General features: G+C 37.6%; 1 protein-coding gene across 1 annotated transcript in view; it reads right to left on the reverse strand.

Annotated features, from left to right (window-relative positions):
- Window positions 1-26,025, reverse strand: part of KDM5A (lysine demethylase 5A) — a 123,230-nt gene extending 97,205 nt beyond the window's left edge. The window contains exons 1-5 of the mRNA XM_004381196.2: window positions 25,445-26,025; window positions 22,677-22,754; window positions 21,397-21,519; window positions 11,648-11,818; window positions 7,835-7,969 (exon numbers count right to left, since the gene is read on the reverse strand). Coding sequence (XP_004381253.1) covers window positions 7,835-7,969; window positions 11,648-11,818; window positions 21,397-21,519; window positions 22,677-22,754; window positions 25,445-25,609 — 672 coding nt within the window. The 5' untranslated portion in view covers window positions 25,610-26,025. The remainder of the gene's footprint in view (window positions 1-7,834; window positions 7,970-11,647; window positions 11,819-21,396; window positions 21,520-22,676; window positions 22,755-25,444) is intronic.
- Window positions 26,026-26,635: the final 610 nt, after the last annotated feature.

A 26,635-nucleotide genomic window follows, 5' to 3' on the forward strand; every position in this document is an offset into this window, starting at 1 on the left:
TGAGATACCATCTCACCCCAACAAGGCTAGCATTAATCCAAAAAACACAAAACAGTAAATGTTGGAGACATTGTGGAGAGACTGGAACACTTGCACACTGTTGGTGGTAATGTAAAATGGTACAACCACTTTGGAAATTGATTTGGCGCTTCCTTAAAATGCTAGAAACAGAAGTACCATACAATCCAGCAATCTCACTCCTTGGAAATTATCCTATAGAAATAAGAGCCGTCACACGAATAGATATATGCATACCCATGTTCACTGCAGCACTGTCCACAATAGCAAAAAGATGGAAACAACCTAGGTGCCCATCAACAGATGAATGGATAAACAAATTATGGCATATTTATGCAATGGGATACTATGCAACAATAAAGAACAACGATGAATCCGCAAAACATCTCATAACATGGATGAATGTGGAAGGCATTACGCTGAGTGAAATTAGTCAGATGCAAAAGGACAAATATTGTATAAGACCACTATTATAAGAACTCAAGAAAAGGTTTAAACAGAGAAGAAAACATTCTTTGATGGTTATGAGAGGGGAATTCACTTACTAGATAGTAGACAAGAATTATCTTAGGTGAAGGGAAGGAGAATACACAAGACAGGGGAAGTTAGCACAACTGGACTAAACCAAAGGCTATGAAATTTCCTGAACACAACCAAACACTTCAAGGGACAGAGTACCGCGGTGGGCGTCTGGGGACCACGGTTTCAGGGGACATCTAGGTCAACTGGCATAACAAAGTTTATTAGGAAAATGTTCTGCATCCCACCTTGGCGAGTGGCATCTGGAGTCTTAAAAGCTAGTGAGCAGCCATCTAAGATGCATCAATTGGTCCCAACCCACCTGGAGTAAAGGAGAAGGAAGAACACCAAAAACACAAGGAATTAGCCCAAGAGACAGAAAGGGCCACATAAACCAGAGACTCCATCAGCCTGAGACCAAAAGAAATAGATGGTGCCCGGCTACCACCAATGATCACCCTGACAGGGAACATAACAGAGAGTCCCTGATAGAGCAGGAGAAAAGTCGGGTACAGAACTCAAATTCTAGTAAAAAGACTAGACTTAATGGTCTGACTGAGACTAGAGGGACCCCAAAAGACATGGCCCCCAGACTCTGTTAACCCAGAACTAAAACCATTCCCAAAGCCAACTCTTCAGACAAAGATTAGACTGGACTATAAGACACAAAATAATACTCGTGAAGAGTGTGCTTCTTAGTTCAAGCAGACACACAAGATTAAACGGGCAGTTCCTGTCTGGAGGCAAGATGAGAAGGCAGAAAGGGATAGGAGCCGGCTGAATGGACAAGGGGAATCCAGGGTAGAAAGCAGGAGTGTGCTGTCACATTATAGAGATAGCAACTAGGGTCACATAACACTGTGTGCATAAATTTTTATATGAGAAACTAACTTGAGCTATAAACTTTCACTTAAAACACAGCTGGATAGACAGTTAGACCAAGACATATTTGAATCCGCAAGTCCAAACAAACAAGACCTAAATGAAAATGTACAAATTAGAAGAAAATATGGGTGAATTCCTTTACAGCCCAAATACGGGGAAAGGCTTTCTAACTCAAAATACAGATGCAAGAAATGAAAGACTGATAAATTATTTTATTTAAAAAAAAAAAAAAACTTTTACACGGCAAAAATAAAACCAAAAAACTCCATAAGCAAATCAAAAGACAAACAACAAACTGGGAAAAAAAGATCATATACCCAACAGAAAAGCTGGCAAAATGACATGAACAGATCTTACCTTTCAGAGATAAATACTGAAGTATTTTGGATGAAAGGGAACAACACGTAGATCTGTTTTAAAATATTTCAGAGGCGAAAGAGATACAGATGAAGAAACTGAGGCCAAATCTGATAATAGTTAAATCTGAGTGATGATATACTAGTTTCTCTACTTTGTGGTATGTTTGATAATCTTTGTAATAAAAAAAAAATTTTAAGGCAAAAAGAAAGGTGACCAAAAAAGATACAGAAGCGGCCTTTAAACATATGAAAGATGCTCAACTTTATAATAGGAAATGCAAGTAAAACTGCAATGAAATACCACTTCTCACCTCTCAAATGAACAAAAATTCAAAAGCTTAAAAACACACTCTTTTTGGTAAGGCTGAGTAAACATGCCCTCTCATACACTGCTGGTGGGAGTGCAAAACAGAACAACTTCTACAGAATGGAACTAGGCAGTATGTAGCAAAACTATGTGCGCATTCATCCTTTGGACCAGGAGTTCTACTTCTAGGACTTTACCCTATAGAGCATTTCCAACAATTAAAAAAAGAAAAAAGTTATTCACCTTGGGATTATTTATAACAGCAAAATATTGGAAACAACCTGAATGTCCATCCATAGGAGACTAGTTTAATAAACCCTAGTACAACCACACAATGAAGTGCTATGCAGCTATAAAAAGGAATAAGGTATTGATGAACTGATAGGAGTCCTAGGATTTACTGTTATACAAATCAAAAAAAATTTTTTGTTGTTACTAACTTGACCAAATTCCATACCTAGAGTTTATTCATATATAGTTTTTCTTCCCCACAAATTTACAATAGTTTTAAATATTTGAATGAGAGTATATAATGGTAAATCGCCTCATATGCACGTGAAAGGCAGACAATAAAAAAAGACAGAAGAATTATTGACACATTCAAATCACAGTGTTGGCAAATAATACTGAATACACTATGGACTGTCAGAAAAACAAATGAATCAGTCTTAGAAGAAATATGACCAGAATGCTCCTTAGAAGCTAGGACAGCGAGACTTCATCTTGCTTATGTTGGACAGGTCATCAGGAAAAGAACAAGTCAACAGAAAAAGACATCATGTTTGGTACAGCAGAGGGTCAGAGAAAACGAGTGAAATCCTCCATGAGATGGACTGACACAATGGCCACAACAACGAACTCAAGCATACCTAGGATCATGGAGATGGCATAGGACTGGGCAATGTTTCATTCTGTTATATATAAAGCCACTGTGAGTCAGAGCCGACTCCACTGCAACTAACAACAATAACATACGGTGGTGGAATAGTAATCTTCTCAATAATTTGGTAGTGGTCCAAAGATATAATGTTCAGTCAAAGATGTGTAATTTACAATCAAGGGAGTAACCTCCTCAAAGAGAAAGCAATTTAGATGCTACTAACTCTAATGCACTTTTGAGTGGGAAAGTATAATTAATAATCAGTTGTTTAACAAAATGGTCACCAAGAGAATGGCTATTTTAGTAAACAAGAGTTATGTACATAATAAAATTGTAACTCTGACTCTGCCTGTCAAACAAACAAAACATTCTGTCTGTGTCAAAAAGTACCAAACACTTACCAAGTGCTCTGACAGGGATCACAATAGAGTTCCGAACAGAACTGGAGAAAAATGGAGAACAAAATTCTAACTCACAAAAAAAGACCAGACCTACTGGTCTGACAGAGACTAAAACCCCAAGAGCATGGCCCCCAGCCACCCTTTTAACTCAGTACTGAAGTCACTACTGAGGTTCACCTTCAGCCAAAGTAATTAGAGAGGCCCATAAAACAAAATGAGACTAAATGGGGACACCAGACCAGGGGCAAGGATAAGAAGGCAGGATGGGATAGTAAAGTTGGTAATGGGGAACCCAAAGTCAAGAAGGGGAGAGTGTTGACACGTCGTGGGGTTGGCAACCAATGTCACAAAACAATAGGTGTATTAATTGTTCAATAAGAAACTAATCTTGTCTGTAAACCTTTATCTAAACAATTTAAACAAAAAAAGAAGAAGTACCAAACATTCAAAAAAATTTGGGAATGGATAAGGTGATGGTTGAACAACATGATGAATACAATTAATGTCACTGAACTGTACGTGTGAAGATTACTGAAATGTCAAATGTTTTGTTACATATATTTTTACTGCAATTAAAAAACAATAATAATCAGAGTGAACTCTGAGACAGTATGAATAATATGTTTTCTAGTTACCTTTTGCCTAATGGTTTCAATATTTATTGATGATCCTTTCCTGAACTAGTTATTACTTGGTTGCAAACTGGGTGATTTTCTAATTCTGTCATTCCTTCTAACTTTATTAGGTGGCATTTTTCTCTAAAGAAGAGCTTTTCTCCTCCCATTCTTTTTATTGAGATGTATCTTTCATACAGTAAAATGTATATAGCCCCTGGGTGGCACAAACCATTAAGCGCTTGGCTACTAACTGAAAAGTTGGTGGTCTGAATCCACCCAGAGGTGTCTCAGAAGAAAGACCTGGTGATCTACTTCCAAAAGACCACAGCCACGGAAAACTCCTATGGAGCACAGTTCTACTCTGAAACACATGGGGTCGCCATGAGTCAGGATCTACTCGACAGCAACTAGTTTGATTTTTTTTGGCTTAAAATGTATATATCTTAAGTACAGGCATCCCCAGTTTATGAACATCCAACTTACAGACAACTCATACTTGTTCTTTAATATCATGTAAATTTGCCCTCACTTTGAAAGGAATGAACCAACACCTACTCAAACAAATTATCCATTACAATCATCTTCACTTGCTGCATGTGCAGCTTTTAAATCATTGAAAAGGCTTTGAGCCTTTTCTTGCACTAAAGCCCCCAAAAAAACCAAACCCACTGCTACCAAGTTGATGCCAATTCACAGTGACCCTATGGGACAGAGTAGAACTGCCCCATAGGATTTCCAGGGCTGTAAATCTTTACAGAAGCAGACTGCCACATCTCTCTCCCAGGGAGCTGCTGGTGGGTTCAAACCGTTGACTTTTCCGTTGGCAGCTGAGTACTTTAACTACTGCACTACTAGGGCTACTCTTGCAATAAAAACCAAAAACCAAACTTGTTGCCGTTGAGTCAATTCCGACTCACAGTAACCCTACAGGACAGAGTAGAACTGCCCCATAGGATTTCCAAGGCTGTAAATCTTTACAGAAGCAGACTGCCACATCTTTCTCCCAGGGAGCTGCTGGTGGGTTCAAACCGCTGACTTTTCCGTTGGCAGCTGAGTACTTTAACTACTGCACTACTAGGGCTACTCTTGCAATAAAAACCAAAAACCAAACTTGTTGCCGTTGAGTCAATTCCGACTCACAGTAACGCTATAGGACAGAGCAGAACTGCCCCGTACAGTTTCCAAGGAGCAACTGGTGAATTCAAACTGCCAACTTTTTTGGTCAGCAGCTGAGCTCTTGATCACTTCATCACCAGGGCTCCTCTTGCAATAAAGTAAAGCTAATTAAGAACGGTATGCACTGCTCTGACTTACCTACAAATTTGACTTAAAGACACAGTTAGGAACAGATCTCATCTGTAACCGGGAACTATCTGTATACAGTTTGAAAAATTTTGATGACGATATATATACTTATGGCGCCATCATCGACCCCTCATTTTTGTATTACTACAATTACTATAGACAGTGATTCTTTTAAATGAAACGTATTATCTATTACCACCTTTACTCTCTTTTTATAGTCAGATTGTTCCAAATTTAGCTAGTGGCATGTGTCCTTTTGACATGTCCCATCAGTTTTTGAGCATTTACTTTCTGGCACAAAAAAGGCTCATCTTCTTGCCATGCCCTAGACCTGGAATCAGCCGTTTCTCCAAAAAGCTCTGGTTTATTTTAGCAGGAATTACTATGCCAAAACCAAGACTGACCACAAGATGTGCTTGTTATCATTGCTTTTAGACCTTTTTAGAGGTCAGGCTAGGAAATTTTTTTTTTCATTATAATTTCATATTTTCAGTTCACACTGATAATTCTGATTCTAATCCAACATCACAGTTTCTCTCTCCTTCTACTCTCCTTCTACCATTCCTTATTTTTATCTTCCCTCTCCCACCCTGAGAATCATGATTCCCAACATCACTAATATATTTACCCATCTGCTCTATTCTACAAAACATACAAAACAGTTTTGGAATTATTATACTAATAACAATGTTAACAACAAACCTACCAAGAAAGCTTCAAGATTCCTTTGCAACTTTTTTTATTCTTTATAATATGTTCCACTGAAGGTGTACAGAGTACTCTGTTTAAAAAGATACTTTTTTTTTTTAATGTATATTTTCTCTCTGAAATAGAAGACTAGAAATAATGACAGGTAGACTGGCAATACAGTAATTAAACAATTAAGAACAAACTGTAAGTCAAAAAAATTCTTAATTGCTTTCACCTAAAGAATAATTAAAAAAAAAAAATCCATATGAGACGATAGGTCAACAATTACTCTAAAGCAAAAATGAGAAGATAAAGGGACAGGAAATGGAAATGGAATAACCAGAACGCAATGGAAGAGAATGTTGACACAGTGTGAAAAATATAACTAATGAATAATTTACATAGAAATTGTCAGATGGGAACCTAATTTACTTTGTAAACTTACACAATAAAATATTACCTAAAAATTTTAATTGCAAATCCTGAAATGGCTCTAGTTTCTACCTGACACCAACGAATCTGACTACAGTGACAACTACTACAGTGGGTAAAAGCATTCTTATGTGATTTTTATTTTTATAGTTTATATATATTAAAGAAGGGCAATTAAAAATAGGCAAGACTCTTTCAAGGATTCAGAGGGAACACCAAAAGGTTTTTCATCAGAAGCTGGCAACTGGTTAGATGGGCAGGGCTCTTAAGGCAACTAGTCCAAGTTGAGCTACCATGTCAGAGAATAGTCCTTAATGTTTTGGGTCCAGAAATAGACTCATCACTGTACACCCAGAGATGATCAGAACCTCATAGATCAACTCACACTAAAACAAAAATCCCTTAATGACTAACCAGAGTTTACTAACTTATAACAGGGCAATCACTTTCCAATGAATTTTCATTAAATTCATAGCCCCTATCCAGGGCACCTACCTTTTTGCTATCATAGTATGTAAGAAGCTAAATTATTAATCAGGAGGTTATTCTGTAACTATAAATTCCGAACAAGAAAAGCATAAATGGCATGAGGGAAAGATATACCCTGAGCTCTGGAAAAGCAAAATGAAGTATCACTAGCTTGCCCCTCCAGTGATAGGGCTCCTCACAACCCAAGATCCAGTGTCCTTCAGCTTAGACAATAGTGCACTTATTTTGCTTCTCTGACTCCTACTTTCGATATAACCATTCCCATTTTGTCAACATGCTGTTTCTTTAGATGTGTTAAAAATCAATTATCAGGATCCAGTTAAGTTGCTATTCCTATCCACTCATTTAATTTAAATGGTCCAAATCTCAGGGTTCTAAGGGTACCTCGCTGTCCCAGCCTACAGACCTCTCTTTACCAAAAACCTTAAAATACAGCTCTTAAGACCACAAAAAAAGGGAATAGGAAAAAAAGAAGTGCAGACAAAAAAGAAATTAGGGCTTGCTTTCTGATGCATTAGAAAAATGCATTGAAAACTACATGGGAATGGCTCAGACACAAAGAAAGTTATAGAGGTATGATGGATGAAAAATAAAACCACTCTTTCCTACTCCTCTCACTTCTGCTAACCATGAAAATAAAATATACTAGAATTCACCAGCATATGTGTGAAACTGACTCCACAGTATCGAGTCACCCTCTGATTTGCCATTCCTGTCAAAAACTGCTCAAAATTAACAAAGAGTTTTCTAAGTGAATTTAGACTGAATTTCACAATTTCTACCCTACTCACTTCACAGGCAATGAGAAAGATATGTCTCTTCAAGTCTTAAAGAAGAGTAGTACGTGAATGGCCTCATATGACCAGACAACTGTTCTACATGGTCACTGCACTTAAAATTCCTGTTAAAAAACGACCCAGGGGCACTGATACCTGAGACTTGAGACGTCTTGTTCTCTTCGGTAGAATGTTCATTCTTGTGCCGGGCTCGGGGGAAGCTTGGATATCAGTGCTAAGAACCTCAGGCTCCACTTTTTCCTTAAGATCTAAATTGGGCATTTGTATACCCTAAAAGATCAGAGCACAGAAAGAGAGGAGATTGACTGATAAGAAACCAGGTTTGAGAATCAATGGGAAAATAATAAATTTCCAATAAATCCCTAAAAATCATGAAACCAGAAAGCAATTCTCCCCAAATTATACATTCAAGGCAATCTATATCAAAATCCTAGTATGCTTTCTCTGTTGTTGTTGAAACTAAGAAGATGATCCTAACATTTATACGTAAACATAAATTATCTGGACATAATCAAAGCAATTTTGAAAAAGAAGAACAAAGTTAGAGAACTTATACTACTGGACATCAAAACTTACTATAAAGCTACAGTAATCAAGACAGCATGGTACTGGTGCACACAGACATATAGATCAATGGAACAAAACAGTCTAGAACTAAATCCACACATTTGTAGTTAACTGATTTTAGTGGGAAAAGGATCCTCTTTTCAACAAAAGATGCTGGTACAACTGGGTATGCCTATGCCAAAAAAAAAACTTATATATTTACCTCATACTATACACAAAAATTAATTCAAAATGGATCATTAAACCAACCAAACCCGTTGCCATCAAGTCAAATCTGAATCATAGCCACCCTACAGGACAGAGTAGAACTGCCTCAGAGGGTTTCCAAGACCATAATCTTTACAGAAGAAAAAAAAAAACTGGACTGCCAAAAGAACAAACAAATCTGTCTTGGAAGAAGTACAACCAGAATGCTCCTTAGAAGCAATGATGGCAAGACTATGTCTCACACACTTTGGACATGTTATCAGGAGGGATCAGTCCCTGAAGAACGAAATCATGACTGGTAAAATAGAGGATCAGAGAAAAAGAGGAAGACCCTCAATGAGATGGACTGACACAGTGGCTGCAACAATGAGCTCAAGCATAACAACGGTTGTGAGGATGGCACAGGACCAGGTGGTGTTTCGTTCTGTTGTACACAGGGTCACTATGAGTCGGAACCAACTCAACGGCACCTGACAACAACAACAATCTTTACAGAAGCAGACTGCCACATCTTTCTCTCACAGAGCAGCTGGTGGGTTCAAACTGCCAACCTTTTGGTTAGCCATCAAGCACCTAAGCACTGCACAACCAAGGCTCTAAAAACTCGTTGCTGTGAAGTTGATTCCAACTCATAATGACCCTATAGGACAGAGCAGAACTGCCCCACAGAGTTTCTAAGGCTGTCATCTTTATGGAAGCTAACTGCCACATCTTTCTCTTGTGGAGCAGCTGGTGAGTTAGAACCACCGACCTTTCAGTTAGCAGCTGCACACTTAACCACTGTGCGACCAGGGCTCCTTACAATGGATCACAGATTTATATCTATAACTATTAAAACTATAAAACTTCTGGGTGAAAACAAGAAAATCCTTTGTGACGTTGGATTAGGAAAAGATTTCTTAGATATGACGCCAAAAACACAATCCATAAAAGGAAAAAAAAAAAAATCAATAAATTGGACTGCATCAAAATTTTAAAAATTTTGCTCTTCAAGTAGATATCCTTATGAAAATGAAAAAGAAAAAAAAAAAGCCACAGAGTAGGAGAAAATATTTGCAAATCATATATCTGATAAAGGACTTCTATTCCAGAATACGAAAGAACTCTTACAACTCAAGTACGATACAAATAACCCAACTTAAAAAAAAAAAAAAAAAGATTTGAATAGACACATCAAGGAAGATATACAAAGGGCTAACATGCACACGGAGCTCTGGTGGTGCAGTGGTTAAGAGCCTGGCTGCTAACCAAAAGGTCGGCAGTTCAAATTCACTAGCCGCTCCTTGGAAACTTATGGGGCAGTTCTACTCTGTCTTACAGGGTCGCTATGAGTCTGAATCGACTCGACAGCAACAGGTGGGTTGGCTGGTTGGTTGGTTGTTAACACACACATAAAAAGATGCACATTTGCCATAACAAACCCAAAACCAAACTGAACCCAGCTGCTGTTCAGTTGATTCCAACTCATGATAACCCCATTTGTGTCAGAGTGGAACTGTGCTCCACAGTGGCTGATTTTTCGGAAGATCACCAAGGCCTTTCCTCAAAGATATCTCTGGCTAGACTCAATCTTTCAGTTTGAGTTTGAAGTCAAGAGCGTTAATTGTCTGCATGACCCAGGGACTCCACAACATTATTAGTCATGAAAAACATGCAAATTAACCACAATGAGATACCACTACATAACCATTAGGATGGCTATAATAAAGACTGGCAAACCAAGTGTTGGCAAGGATATAGAGAAATTGGAAGCCTCATACAGTACTAGCAGGAATATAAAATGGTTCAGCCACTTTGGAAAACAATTTGGCAATTTCCTAAAATGCTAAACATAAATTTACCATGTAACTAAGCAATTCCATTCCTAGGTATCTATCCAAGAAAAATGAAAAAATACGTCCACACAAAGATTTGCATACATATCTACAGCAGCATTATTCATAACAGCTAGAAATTGGGAACAATTGTCCATCAACTGATAAATGGATAAACAAAATATAGTACACCTATACAACAGAATATTACTCAACCATAAAAAGGAATACTGATATGTGCTACAACCTGGATGAACCTTGAAAACATTATGCTAAGTTAAAGAAGTCACACACAAAATCATATTGTCTGATTCCATTTATATGAAATTTCTAGACAAGGCAAACCATAGAGACAGAAAACAGATCAGGAGTACCCTAGGTTTGGAGGTAGAAGCAGGAATCAACTGCAAACAAACACAACAGGGGGCTGACGGAAATGTTCTAAAACCAGATTGTGGTGATTGGTGCATCGTTGTTGTTAGCTGCCATCAAGTCAATTCTGACTCATGGGTAACCCCATGTGTGCAGAGTAGAACAGTTCCACCGGGTTTTCAAGGCTGTGACCTTTCAGAAGCAGATTGCCAGGCCTGTCTTCTGAGGTGCCTCTGGGTGGGTTCGTACCATCAACCTTTCAGCTCATAATCAGGAGCTTAACCATTTGTGCTACCCAGGGACTTCGATTATTGCATAAACGTATAAATTTACTGAAGTTTATTGAACTATGAACCTACAGTGAGTGAATTCTATGGTATGTGAATAATACTTCTATAAAGCTGTTTCAAAAAAAATAAATGAAACCAGGAGGAAAAAAAGCTTAAGTCATCCATGAGCCAAACCACAGACAGGCCCATAATATAAAAAAACACCTGAAAAGAACATGTTCCTTAGAACAATCTATTATATGAGATCAAAAGGGCAACATTTGCCCGAAAGCAAATATGAAAAGGCAGGAAAGGACAAAAGGAAACAGGGAACCTAGGACAAAAATGGTGGGAGGGCAGGCACACTGTGGGAAATGAACGAATGTCACAGAACACTTTGTGTACAAGCTATCGAATGGAAAACTAATTTGCTATGTAAACTTTCACCTAATGCACAATTTAAAAAAAAAAAATCTTAAATCATGAAGATTTATTTTAAATAAATAAAAAAACACCCTTCATTCCCATTATCCTTTATTTGGTAAACCACCAAAAACAGACGTGATATACACATTGTTCCCCCAAATTTTGGTGCCTAGAGAAATCAATTCCACCTTGCTACGCGTACAGAACTGCTAACACGTTATGGTGAATGTGGTCTGAAGTTTATAATCGGCAAACTGGACTTAGCCACTCCTAAAAAGAATGATATATCTCACCATAAGGCTGACACCAGATTGGAAAAGCTCATATGGGTAGAGAATTCTTTCATAGTGTGACTTCAAAAGAGACCCAGTTCCTTTTCCTGGCAGATATCCCAAGCGACTACCCACTTTAGACCATTTCTTCTCTTTGGTGACCATTTCAAAACCTCCTTTGCTGGAAACAATCTGGAAAAAAAAAAAAATTATTTAGGGAAAGAAGCGGGGGTTCAAGCATTCTGACTCTCTATATATTGTCTGCTAAATAAAAAAGTTATTCTGGGCTTAGATTTCAAAGTGCCTTCTGACAAACGTCTGATAAAACTGAAATGCTTCAACATTTAAACTAAGAAACAAAGGAATGATTGTTGGAGGTTGTAAATGCTATCATTTAAATAACGTTATTGTGCTTACCTTCACACCAGAAATTCAAAAACGTTTAATGAATTTGTACTTTGTACACTATTCTCTATGAAAAAATTGAACACAAATATATACTCAAGATACTGTATCCTTCACAATATGAAATAAGGGTAAAAACAGACAAAAATAGACATGAGAATATGAATTATATAGCTCAAAATGAACAGAAATCCTGAAATTAGAAAGTGTACCAAGTAACTTACAGAACTTAACCAAAACAATGAATTTAGAGAATAGTTTTGAATAAGAGGTTATAATTTTTCATAAGGAAAAACTTTATATGGAGATTATGAAAGAATGATGGGGAAAGATCAGATTACATATAGGAGGCAGTAATGGATCCTAAAGTGCAATACAAAGTATATTAAGGTAGGAAGTGATGACGTATATTGTCCAGCTTAGCTGAATGTTCACATCAAGCCAGGCACTGAAAAGAATATACATGTATCAAGGCTCTACTTCCAGAATCTGATAATGTACTTCTCTCACACTCTTAAAATACAGGCAATTTTCAGTTTCCCTGAGAACAGTATAAAGAGGACTGTGACACAGCTAACAAACTTTATCCTTTTTTGAAAATATGTTGCTGTATTCTACTATTCCCAAAAGATTAAGAGCATAAGTGCTAGAGTTACCAGAGTTCAAATTCCAGCTCTGCCACTTAATAGCTCCATGACCTTGGACAAGTTACATTATCATATGTCTCAGTAACCTCATGGTTATTAAAATAGAAATAATAACAGTACTACCTTATTATGTGGCTGTTCAGAGGACAAATAAAATAAAATGGAAGCGCACCAGGAGAAAGTAAGCACTGCATCAATGTTAGCTGTATTATAAATGCTTATGTGGGCGGGCAGGGAGAGTGTACATGCTTACAAACAAATGAAGGAAATGTGTTCAACTCTTGTGCTCTAGGATGCTATTATAAATAAACATGAATCTATGGTCAAAGCACAATTTCACTCTAGTGGAATATCTGAAAGCTTGGTAGAAACACGTTTAAGTTCATACGCACAAGAGCTGAGCACATTTCTTAAATTTTTCAGTTTCTTTTATCACACCCTGAGAGGAACTACCTCTGCTGATAAGAGCTAATCAGGGGGAAATTATAAAGAGAAAAAAATTTATTTTTCAAATTGGTTGCGTAGAGGAAGACACAACGAGAGTGGTTTAGGTAGAGGGCTATTCAGAAATAAATGGATGGAAGATTACAGCACGTTTCATTTAACATGTATTTTTCTAGTGCCTCTATATTGCCAAGTACTGTTCTAAGAGCTTGGGATACATCAGTGAATAAAACAAAGATCTTTGCCCTCATGGAGCTTACATTCTAGTGGGGGATACAAGACAATAAACAATTAACATTACAAGTAAATTTCAAAGAGATAAATAGTGTAATAGAAATTAAATACAGCAGTTAAGGGGCCTCAAAAGTGGCACAGTGTTGGGATGACAAGATCTGCACATGCAAAAGAATGAAGTTGGACCCATACCTCACACCATTTATGAAAATTAACTCAAAAATGGACCAACAAGTCACCGTAAGAACTAAAAGCATAAAACTCTTAGAAGAAAACAGAGGGGTGAAACTTCAGGACCCAGTTTTTGACAATGGATTATGAGATATGACACCAAAAGCAGGAGTGGCAAAAGACAAAATAAACTGGACTTCATCAAAATAAAAAACTTTTGTGCATCAAAGGACTTTATCAATGAAGTGAAGAGACAACCTAAAAACAAAAGAAAATATTTGGTAACCACATTATCTGATAAGGGTTTTGTATCCAGAACATACAAGGAACTCCTACAACTCACCAATGAAAAGACAAACAACCCAACTAAAAAATGGGCAAAGGACTTGAATAGCCAGTTCACAAAATATACAAATAGCCACTAAGCACATGAAAAGATGCTCTATGTCATAGTCATTTAAAAAAAAAAAAAAAAACCCAACCTAATGCCAGTGAGTCGATTCCGACTCACAGAGACCCTACAGGACAGAGCAGAACTGCCCCATACGGTTTCCAAGGAGGGCCTGGTGGATCTGAACGGCTGACTTTTTGGTTAACAGGGAAAAGTAAACCAAAACAACAATGCGGTACCACTTCACACTCACTAGGATGGCTATTATCAGAAAAATCAAAAATAACAAGTGTTGGAGAGAATATACAAGAGCTGGAACTCTTATCCACTGCTGGTGGGAATGTTAAATGTTGCAGCTGCTGCTGAAAACAGCACAGCAGTTCCTCAAAACGTTAAACATAAAATTACTATATGACCCAGCAATTCTACTCCTAGGTATATACCCCAAAAGACTTGAAAATAGGAACTCAAACAGATCCGTGAACAACAATGTTCACTGCAGCATTATTCACAATAGCCAAAAGGCAGAAACAACCCAAGTGTCCATCAACAGATGAATGGATAAACAAAGTGTGGTATATCCATACAATGGAATATTATTCTGTCATACCGAGAAACGAAGTTCTGATACATGCTACAACATAGATGAAGCTTGAAAATATTATCCTGAGTGAAATAAGCCAGACACAAAAAAACACAAAATTTACATAATCTCACTTATATGAAATATCTAGGATAGGTAAATGCACAGAGACAAAAGTTTACTAATAGTTACCTGAGATTTAGGGGCAAAGAGGAATAGAGAGTTATTGCTTAAGGGGTACTGAGTTTCTAAGGGTGTGGGAAAAATCTGGAAATGGACAGTGGTGATGATTGCTTAACATGGTAAATATAATTAATGTCACTGAATTGTACACTTAATAACAGCTACAAAAAAAGGGGGAGGGGCATGAGGAAACATTGTGGAGTGTTTGGAAGAGTCTACATTTTGATTGTGGTGATGGTTACATAACTATATACGTTTGGCAAAACTCATCAAAGTGTATACTTAAAAGGGAAAATCTTAATGAATGCAAACTATACTTCAATAAACGTGGATTAAAAAATTTTTTAATAAAAAGTTACAATGGCAATTGTTTTGTCATATATATTTCACAATAAAATTTTTTTAAAAATGTTTAAAGGTGGCAGAGTGAAGGTAAATTTAAGTACTATACAGTTCAGGAAACTCTCATTATAAACCTGAAATTTAAGCAGACTTAAAGGAAGCTGTCTTTGGCTGTTTCTCTAGAGAAGCAGAACCAGTGAAGTATATACATATATATAGAGAGAGATATCTCAAGGAAATGGCTCACATGGCTGTGGAGACTGGCAAGTCCCAAACCCAAGGGTCAGGGGTCACATAGTGGCAGGAGCTGACGAACCCAAGATCAGCAAGTGAGACAGCAGGTGGCTGGCTCAAGCCCCAAAAACTGAAGGTCAGATGATGACGAGCTGGATGCAGGATCCAGAGCAAGGAAGCAAGCTTTGCAAGAATGTCCACATATATACAGGATGCAGCCACCACACCCCTGAGGAAAATCCCCTTACAAGCAGTTGGCTGATCACATCAGATCACATCATGAAGAATGACTACATCACTACATAACTGCCAAACTACATCATCACACAACTGTCAAACCACTGAGAATCATGGCCTAGCCAAGTTGACACATAACTTTAACCATCACAGAGGTGAAGCAGTTATCCAAGCAGATATACAGGGCAAGAGTGTTGCAAGCAGAGGGAACAGCTAGACAAAGGCCTCAAGTTAGAAGCAAGCTTAGCATGTTTGAGGAACAGCAAGGAAGCCAGTGTGTCTGAAGCAGAGTGAACAGAGGGGATGAAGGAGAGAAATAAAGGAAGTTAACGAGGTGATAGAGGCCCGCTCAGTAATTTTTACTATCCCATACAATTATCACTATTATATAAAAATTCGCTGGGTGCTTTGTAATTCAAAGCAATTCAAACTAAATTTCCATTAGTAATGATACATTTGCACGGATCCAGTCACACTTTCCCACCCCGTTTTCTGTGTAATTAGTGGCATGCAGCTGTGAGATTACAGCAGCACAGTCAGGGTATGGCCATGAAATATGACAAAGCTATCTCACAAAGATATCAAAACCATGACTTTGACTTCATGCTAACCTTGTCTAATACTACATAAACACATAAAAGTTTGCACTTGTTTGTCATCAGCTGACAGATTAAAGGATTGTTTTTGTTGTTGTTGGGTTCCATCAAGTTAATTCCAACTCACAGCAACCCCATGTGACAGACAAGAGCTGCCTCATAGGGTTTTCCTGGCTGTAACCTTTATGGAAGTAGATCACCAGGGCTTTCTCCCACAGCACCGCTGGGTGGGTTTGACCCTGCCAACCTTTTGGTTAGCAGCTGAGTGCTTAACCACTGTGCCACCAGGGTTAGCATGCATAATTTCACAATATAAACGATTTATTCCAAACATTTGCCATCCAATATATCACACTATTGTCACTTACCAATATTACTACAAACCATGTCCTATAAAAAGATGCATAGCATGTACTTGAGTTCAACTCAACGAAGAGAAACCCTTCATCAAAACTTGACCAAAATTGTAATGTCAATCAAGGCCAAAATTTCAGCCCACTGCAAAACATAAGGTTGGCTAAAAATAATTTTAACAGACACAAAGTAGGAACATGCTTCTAGTTAAAAGCTCTCCCTCAAAACACCACTATAAAGACAATAAAAGAATTTAAAAAAATAAAGCATACTCCCAAAAGGGCAAAGAGACCAAGAGAAGAATCAATACAAACAAGAAATGTAAACAATATTTTAAAGCTAGAAAGCAGATATGAGTGATAACTAACCTAAGCAAGCATTAAAAAAAAAAAAAAAAACTAAAAATGAAGTGTCTGCAATAGAGAAAAAGCCAAGGAGAGGCTTTTGCAATGAAGAACCTGTAAAGGCTTAAGAAACAAAGGCAGCAATAACTCTAAAACTAGGGATGGTTATGCAGCAGAGAACAACGCTAGCTGAAAACCTGTATAAAAGCAGTTAGACCTCCTCCAGTCAGTACAGCCAGGCAACCATCTCAGCAAAAGACTGGAGATTTACTCTCCGCAGAATTTGAATAGATGGGACTCCAAACTAAGAAAAAACAGGTAAGTAAACTAGAGTATCAGCCTAAGATGTCTAACATCCAACTAATAAGAGTCCAAAAAGAAAGAAAAGACAAGTGAAATTATCAAAGAAGTGATAAAAGTTAAAAGACAAGAATTCTCAGATTAAAAAGATTATCAAGGGCCATAAAAATAGTGAATGAAAATAAACAGATACCAATGCATATCACTGTGAAATTTCAAAACACTGGGAATAACGATTAGATCGTAAGTCTTCAGGAAAAAAAAGTCATATACGAAGGAACAGGAATTAATATAGCATCAGTCTCATCAACAACACTGGAAGCTAGAAGACAATGGAGTAAAGCTTGCAAAATACTAAAGTAAAATGATTTACAATTTAGACTTCTATATTCCACCAAACTACCAATAAACTATAAGATCAGTATGAAGACATTTTAAGACAAGTAAGGTCGCAGAAAATTTATATCCCATTTACCTTCTTGATGAGGAAACTAATGGAGGAAATGTTCCACCAAAATAAGGGAGTAAGCCAAGTAAAAAGAAGACCTACAACAAGGAGAAAGGCAAAGGGAACTTCCAGAATGAGAGCAGTAAAAGGAAATTCCATGTTGACAGTTGATCAAAAAACAACCAGTCTGGCTGGAGCAGGAAAGAGGACTCCAAGAAGAAAATGAAATTGATACATAACCTGATGGGTAGAAACATACTACAAGCCTCAGGGACAAATAATATTTACGTTTACACAGTCACCATAATAATTTTTTATTAATTAAAAATTGATACAACTACAAGGGGATATACAAAGTGAAGCATAGGGAGGATTTAGATTTCTTACACCCCTTTTCAATCATTAATAGTAAGAAGTCAGTATATAATATTTAAAACTAAAAAATAAAGCATAATGAGCATATCATGTGGAAATACGAAGATCCAAATCAGAAACAGCTAGAAGTGAAAGTGATTAGTTCTGCAGAGTAGGTAAGAGGATGAGAAGTGGTGGAGAAGGCAGAACGCCAGTTTTTATTTTAGGCTTTATTTTTTAAAAATGTATTCCTTGGTCCCAACCCACCTGGAGCAAAGGAGAATGAAGAACACCAAAGACACAAGGAAAATATTAGCCCAAAAGACAGAAAGGGCCACATAAACCAGAGATTCCATCAGCCTAAGACCAAAAGAACTAGATGGTGCCTGGCTACCACCAATGATCGCCCTGACAGGGAACACAGCGGAGAGTCCCTGACAGAGCAGGATAAAAGCAGAGTGCAGAACTCAAATTCTAGTTAAAAGACCAGACTTAATGGCCTGACAGAGACTAGAGGAAGCCTAGAAGACGTGGCCACCGGACTCTGTTAACCCAGAACTAAAACCATTCCCAAAGCCAACTCTTCCGACAAAGATTAGACTGGACTATGAGACATAAAATGATACTCGTGAAGAGTGTACTTCTTAGTTCAAGTAGACATACAAGACTAAATAGGCAGCTCCTGTTCGGAGGCAAGATGCGAAGGCAGAAAAGGATAGGACCTGGTTGAAATCCAAGGTGGAAAGGGGGAGTGTGCTGTCACATTATAGGGATAGCAACTAGGGTCATATAACAATGTGTGTATAAAGCTTTGTATGAGAAACTAACTTGAGCTGTAAACTTTCACCTAAAGCACAATTAAAAAAACAAAAATTATTCCTTTGGGGAAAATCTTTTGTTGTTGTTGTTAAAGAAAGGATAAACTGAATGTTCCCTGTTGAACTGGTTATAAACAGAAATTATTAATGTAAAACTCCATTAAATTATAGAGACATTCCAAGTAAACCTTTTATTATCAAATATAATTATTAGGTAGAGAGATGAAAGGATTTAACCAACACATTGACAATTCAATGACTCAGAAGACTGAAAATTTGCTTCCCATTAAAAAGCAGTAGGAATCACAGTGTTTCAAAATCACGTCTATAATAAAATAAATTCAACAGATGCCAATCAGCTATAAGCCAGAAATAATCTTTTTTTAAAAAGTAAATGGCATACCTAATAACCTTAAGACATCAGAACTTATCTGATTTCCTGCAGTTATCAGCCTGAGTCTCTTTCTAAAAAGTAAAATATCATGCTAATGAAATAATTACCCAGTGACAGAGGTGAGAATACTGGTTACCTTTGTGGGGAAGTACTGTCTGGGAGGAACACGAAGGAGCTTGCTAGCGTGCTCCTGGATAAATGTTCTATATTTTGATATGGGTGGTTACACAGGCACACACATATATAAAGATTTACCTAACTGTAAATTTAAGATTTGTGCACTGCACTGTTACTACTCAATGTTTAAAAAAAAAAATTAATGTGGTGAGAAGTGATAGTCTCATCATGACATTTAGAGAATATAAACAAAATTATTATAAATCAAATGGTGTCTGCTTTTTAGCTTTAACTCTTAGTTTTATAAGCATTTTTTACGTTAGGGGAAAGAGACGTCCAAGGCCACATAAAAAACGTACAAAAAACAAAACCCAATAAACCTCAGACAATCTTAACCACAAAATATTTTCAATAAGTTGTATAAGTATTTAAACAAGGTATACTTTATTAGCCGTAGTCCCCTTTTAATAAGAAAGTAGGTTTGTCGGTATGGACTTAAATAGTCAGGATGACAAATGTTATATAATTGTGAATAACTAGGCATTCAAATTGGAGCCCTGGTGGTGGAGTGGTTAACAGCTTGGCTGCTAACCAAAAGGTAGGCAGTTCCAATCTACTGGCCGCTCCTTGGAAACCCTATCAGGCAGTTCTGCTGTCCTATAGGGTTGCTATGAGCTGGAATTAACTTGATGGCAATGAGTTTAGGTACTCAAATAAGGCTACCTCTAAAGTCCCTTCCTAATTTTGAAATCTATGGCTCTACGAAGCCAGGAATGCAATCTAATTTACCATCAGATTAAACCTAATGTTTACCTTTTAATTGGAAAATTACTGAAATGAAAACAGTTTCAATTCAATAGAGTATCTGCTTATATACTTATTCTAGCAAATTCCACAGGGTATTTATAAAAATAAAAACGACCTATGTGGAATGAGCTTTGGTTGAGGATTGCAACAGTATTGTTATGATAAAATGCTTTTTGAAAATATTTTTGTATTTTATTCATGTTATGTAATTCAAATCAAACATATTCAGAACCTTAAAGAGCATCACATAGCAAAAATTAGTCTATAAGTTTTAAATGAATAAAAATGTCAAAAAGAATTCTAAAGAAAATTTTATCCTAAAGTTCCCCTACAAAAAGACACAAACCCACTCCTCAAATTCACTATAATTTGCTCTTTAGCATGATAGGTTTTAATATAACTGTACCAGACAACTCTTGGCACAGTGCTTAATTACTGACCCATTACGTGACCGATAAAACAAGTCTAGAGCTGTATTCTAGCACAAAGCCATACTTCTCAGAATTTTTAGTGAGAGAATTCTGACCTGACATTAATTTTAAAATCTATCAGGAAAGCTAATTTAAATATGATTATTCGTGCTATTCGTCTTGAAAGTGAAGCCTTCCAAAATTAATTCTGCAGTTTAAGTAAAAATAAATTTTTACTTCAAAATAGTGCACCAGTAATAGGATATTAAAGGCCACAAAAATAAGCTGTTTTGCCAAATTCCTCAGATATTCAAGCTATCTTCATCCACAAGTCAAAACAACCACAGATTTTTATCAGTGTACTACAAACCACGTTTTCAAGGTAATTATTATAATCACCTCTACTGCAGATCAGTTACTTTTTTTTCATATTAGGGAATGTAACGTTACAAAGATAACACAAGCTTGGGCAAAAATAAGTCCCAAAATTCTTCATCCTTAAGTTTTCACACTATTGTTCATTGTACTGGATACTGCTGGCCTCTCAGTTAACCGTAACACTATTTACAGGTATTAATTAAAAATTTTATGTGTCACACGTGAGAATATTAAGTGAAATGAATCCCTTTAATATATCAAGTTTTCAGTTAAGAAGTAGAACAAAAGATGACAAGCTCTACACAGGACATTATACACTCAATATCAGCTATTATTAACAGGTTGGTGTCATTGCCTTTGCATATTGTGTATCACAGAGCCTACTAATCAAAGCGAGTCATTAAAAATTAATTTCATACCAAATTATAAAATACCACTTAAAGATAACTTTGAGATCTGTCGTTTCCATTTATTCATGCTTGCATTTCACTGCCAGACATATACTACATAGGAAATGATGTTATCCACCAAGGTTATTTGAAATTACTTGATGATTTCTAAATCAAGCACAAGCCTCACCTTGCTCAAAGCATACAGATCCAGGATTTTTCTCTCCACTATAGGGATTTTCAAAGTAGATCCTTGAAGTTCCCAAAATTTTGCTAGTTGATCCAAGAAGTCCAATCTCACTCTAGTCATTGCCTAAGATTATTCAAATACAGATATCAGAATGAATTTTGCATAGTGAAAGTACTCATTTCTCTAAGGAAATTCAGAGTTTTCATTATTGCTTAGCCCAACGCTGTAAAATAAACCAATAAAGAGGCAAAACAGTTCTAATGCTAATGGGCAAATTTAGTTAATCAGAATATTCCCAGTCTCTAAGCATTCTAATTTGTGCCCTGGTGGCGTAGTGGCTAACAGCTACGGTTGCTAACCAAAAGGTCAGCAGTTCAAATCCACCAGCTGCTCCTTAGAAACCCTATGGGGCAGTCCTACTCTGCTCTATAGGGTCACAATGAGTCAGAATCGCCTTGACAGCAACTGGTTTGATTTAAGCATTCTAATCATGTCATTTCATCCGCAGATAATATGCACACTTCAGGTGTACCAACGCTCTACCTCACTAAGATTCTTCATCATGTATCTAATTATAAGAGATAAAGGTAAAATATGTATTAAAATTTCAGAAAACAAATGTTTGAGGAGCACCTAGAGGAAACAAAACAACTCAGCATGACCTATTAAGCCTTAGCTAGCAACGATTTCCCTTTTGTATTCCAAAACAGTTTTCGTACCATGCTGAAGAATCTTCTGAAAATCAGGTGGACACACAGAACAGCAATAACTAAATAAACTTCTATTTAGAAAGTGTAAGACAGATTAGTAATACTTAAAGGGAGATATTAATAAATCAGATTAACAGTTCTGGAAAAGTTCCGTTAAAGTCAAAAAAAACCTTTGAAAAATAGTTTAATAGAATTTAAAAACCTATTTTCCAAAGACCATGGGAGACAGAAATCTTCTGAGATCCACAAAATTTTTTAGTAAAATAATAAACACTGAAGAAAGTTTGAACTTAAGAATTCCAGATCTCTGAAAACTAATCATTGGATATTTCCATCATGAAAAACATAGCTAATTTCCCATAATGCCACTTAACTGGAAAAACTAATAGAATTACTTTAAACAATTTTTAAAAATCAGACATTTCCTCCAAACCTCAAGTAACTATTCTATTCAGTTCTAAAGAACACTAACTCTGGGCCCTGGTACTTCAGCTTCTCAAAGTTCTCTACCTGGAGCCCTGTCATAAAGACTGAATCCCGAGGCAGAAATGGTAACAGAAAAACACCAACCTCAAGTTCATTCAAACGTTGGACCCGGGGAGTGAAACGAAAGCTTTTTACTTCACATGCAAATGGAGGTTGCCAATCCTAGATAGAAAGAATTTTTTAACACAGTGGTGTTTAAGCAAGGAATGCATTATCCCATTCCCCTTAATTTAAAAGGTGAGTCAACAGACCAACTTAGAAGTCTTCTTTAGCACAGATACAGAAAAAGTAATATTTTTTAGATTAAATAATTTCAATATTACCTAGAGAAACAATTCTCAGATCTCACCAGTCTCTTTATTTATATCCCATAATTATGCTTTTCCCAATTTTTCAAGTGGAAGGTGATGAGCTCATGTACCACAAAATAGTGTCTAGTAAACCCAAGTTTAGCAAATTAAAAAGAAAACAGAATTTGAAAGAAACTAAAAAGAGTAAAATTAAAAAGTAACGTTTGAAAAGCACTCAGTTATATCATTTGGATAATTTTTTTAATTTATGTGTAATGTGACACGGCACTTTACAGTCTATGATATATAAATGCTTTGCTCAAAGCCCAGTTTCTGGGCACCCCAATTGAAAAAAAAGCAAACCTACAGAACAAAACTATCTCCAAATGGGAGCTGTGGCATAAGTGAAATGAGATAGCATGTTTCAAGCGGGGTTCTAGAGAACGTAGTTTGATTTGGCCTAAGGAACTGCAAATCCACTTAAAAATCTGAGGAGGAGTCAAAAAAAAAAAAAAAAAAAGATCGTGCCTTCCAAACTAAAGAAACTGCCAATATTAAAATTAAATTATGCTTGTAAACAAGATTTATTTTCAATAATAATAATGTGATATACAGAGAAGGTATACTATTTCAACCTTTTCTTAAATAATACAAAAACAGTATTTTTAGCAAAAGGAACATTGAATAGAATTTATAAGTAATAAAAGCAACAGAGTAGATGAAAATTTATGGTTAGAAAAACTTAACCACTTAAGGTTTTGTCAGTATTAGGTAATTCTGATAGAAAAAGAGTTGAGTGGAAGCTTTTGGAACGTGGCAATGCATATCATTATAGCAATTCTTTTCTGTTAATCCTTTGTTTGCAATAATAATAATCTATGATCTTGCTGAAATTCATTCAGCATAGGCGCAGCATGCATGGGTTTTGTAATCAGATAGATTGATCCAGGTTCAAAGAGCTACTTTGCAATTTACCCAAGATCACACATTTGGTAAGTGATTTAACTTATCGAGACTTGCCTCATCTTAAAATAGGACTTTACTTACCTTCTAGGGATTCAAAGATTAAATGAAACAATCTACATTAGGTGTTAAGTTACAGTAGGTGATAACTTATAACCCACCCCATCTAAGCTCTTTTTACTCACCGTGTTGAATACCAATGTGGTAGTCTGTGGTAAGGGCAGATTTTTTTTTTTTTAATGAAACACCAGTAACAGTGCTTAATTATTTTATCTTTACTACTACTAGGCAAGGAGCCCTGGTGGTGCAGTGGTTAAAGCGCTCAGCTGCCAACTGAAAAGTCAGCGGTTTGAACCCACTAGCCACTCGCTCCACAGGAGAAAGACGTGGCAGTATGCTTCCAAAAAGATTTACAGCGTTGGAAATCCTATAGGGTAGTTCTACGCTGTCCTACAGGGTCACTATGAGTAGGAATCGAGTGGAGGGCAGTGGTTTTGGCTTTGGATACTACTAAGCAAAACATAAAGCAAAGTGTCTTTAAGAAACACAGTCTAAGGCAAAATGACTTGCAAATTTTAATGTGCATTAAGAATCATCTGACAGTATTTGGTAGAAAATCAGATTCCAGAAATTCCACATCCAGAACCTGATTCCTCTAGTCTGTGAATGAGGCCTAAGGAATTTGCACTTTAACAAGCATTCAGTTGACTGACCCTGGTGCTGGTGGTCCAGAAACATCACTGGTCTAATGGGTGAAGAAAAGAACTGGAAAACCGGAGCTCCAGTGCTACTCTAGACACCAATAAACCTTTTGACCTTGAGCAAATCATTTAACTCCTTGGGGCACTAATTCCCCCAAACAAGAGATCAAATCTGCTTTTCTTACATTAAAGATTGAGAATTACAATTAATCTACAGGCAAACGTAGTTATTTGGAATAACTGATATTGGTAAATCTTTCATATTTGTTTCCTAACATCAAGAGATTTCAATGTTTTCTTCCGCCTCCATTACTGACCAGTTTTTCGTAAACCTCTGAATTTTTAAAATGTTGCTCCTTCTCTTCCCCAGGGAAGACTGTTTAAATGCAGCAGTTATCAGTCTGGAGTTCTTTGGTGATACCATCCTAGGGGCCAACTAGAGCTCAGATTACCTTAAGAAACCCTAGCCCTGAGATGAGGCCTGCAAATATTTAATAAACTCAGCAAGAGTAGGGCTTGGATAATGAAACAGCCAAAGGAAAGGCACTTTTTACAATCGCACGGTAAGGAGGATTTCACATGATTATAACATGTCATGCCGTAATACTTCTAAAACTTTACTGGCCAACGAAAGGTCTAAAGCCTTTTGTTACCGTTGCCCACCATCCAAAGGAAGAGAAAAGTATCAGCTCCAAGTTTTAGATGAAAAGGCCCGAGGGACACCACTTTCTCGCGTTCAGACCGCAAAAGCAACCAAAGCAAAAACACCCAGAAACTTAATCTCGAGTTGTTGAGAATGAGGGAGGAAGGACAGAAGGACCGGGAAACTAAAGCTAAACCAAGTGTATGGGCTCCCCCAGTCTCCCTTCTCCCCCTCTCTCCTCACAGACTCCGGTACCTTCGGCGGTCGGATCTTGCAGATGCCAGTTTTCTCAGCCAGAGGCCGGATGCGGCCGATAAAGCTGAGCGGGTCCGTGAACTCCTCCCAGCTGGGCTCAAACACTGGGCACTCCGGTGGTGGCACGAACTCTGCCGCGTAGCCCCCCGGCCCCACACCAGCCATGATAATATCCAGGCGCCCCCGTGGAGGAACGGGTGGAGAAAGGCTGGCTAAAGCCCACCAAGCCCTTTCACGTCCCCTGAAAGAGGACGAAACGCATATTCTCGGGTAAGAACAGCCCAACACAGGAACACCAAAATTGCTTTCTCCTCTCGTTTGTTATTGTTTCCTTCAAGGCTTCTCCTCTCAGGACCAGGACTTTTCCGGAAGTCAATGTACTATCAAATCCCTCCGCCGCGCCGCTTCGTTGTGCGACCTCTCCTTCTTCCTGCCTTCCCGTACAGCCCGGTGTCAGTCCTTGTCTCCTTGCCGGCGAAAGTTCCGCTGGGTTCGACGACTCCAGACGGCCCACCCTTGAGGATCACACGATCACTCCTCTAAGAGAGATAGAAGACCGAGTAAGAGTCGAAGGGGAAGCAGGACGCACTCTTCCGGCGCGGAGGAATGTGTAATGTTCGAGAGAGCAGAGTTTCTGCTTCCGGTGGCGGGGGGGGGGGGGTGGTCCAGTTCCCCTTTGTGTATAAATGGGCACATGAAACAACCCGGGTATACCCTAAGCACGCCGTGAGTGCCTCGCGAGTTGTTTTAACATACTTTTTTTTTTTAAAAAAAAAAAACCTAGTAACAGGTTTCAGCATCTCTTCTTTTTCTAGTCCTTAGACTGGTAGTGTCTCTCGAGTAATTGCACTCGGCCACTTTATACCCGCCCGTTTTCCATGACAACAAGTTGGCGTAGAACCCATCCCCAAGTACTACCGGCCAGTTTTAGCCAACATCCAGGAATTGCTTTTGTCCCACGTAGAAGCAACAGCTCTTTTCCTTGCTTTCCCAGTAATTGACAGTCAGCTCCCAATCGTCTCATCTTAACAGCAACCACTTCCCTCTGGCACCACACACTGCGTAAGCCTTTCTCAGTTTGCTGTAAAAGCAATGGCAACTGTCTTAAGCTTACTTGTCAAAAACCTCTATACCAGTGTCTATCTCCCACTTCCTCCAAGTTGTAGAGAGGACCAAAGAAGAAACCGTAAA

The sequence above is a fragment of the Trichechus manatus genome, unplaced genomic scaffold (assembly GCF_000243295.1).
Source record: "Trichechus manatus latirostris isolate Lorelei unplaced genomic scaffold, TriManLat1.0 scaffold00081, whole genome shotgun sequence".
NCBI lineage: Eukaryota > Metazoa > Chordata > Mammalia > Sirenia > Trichechidae > Trichechus > Trichechus manatus.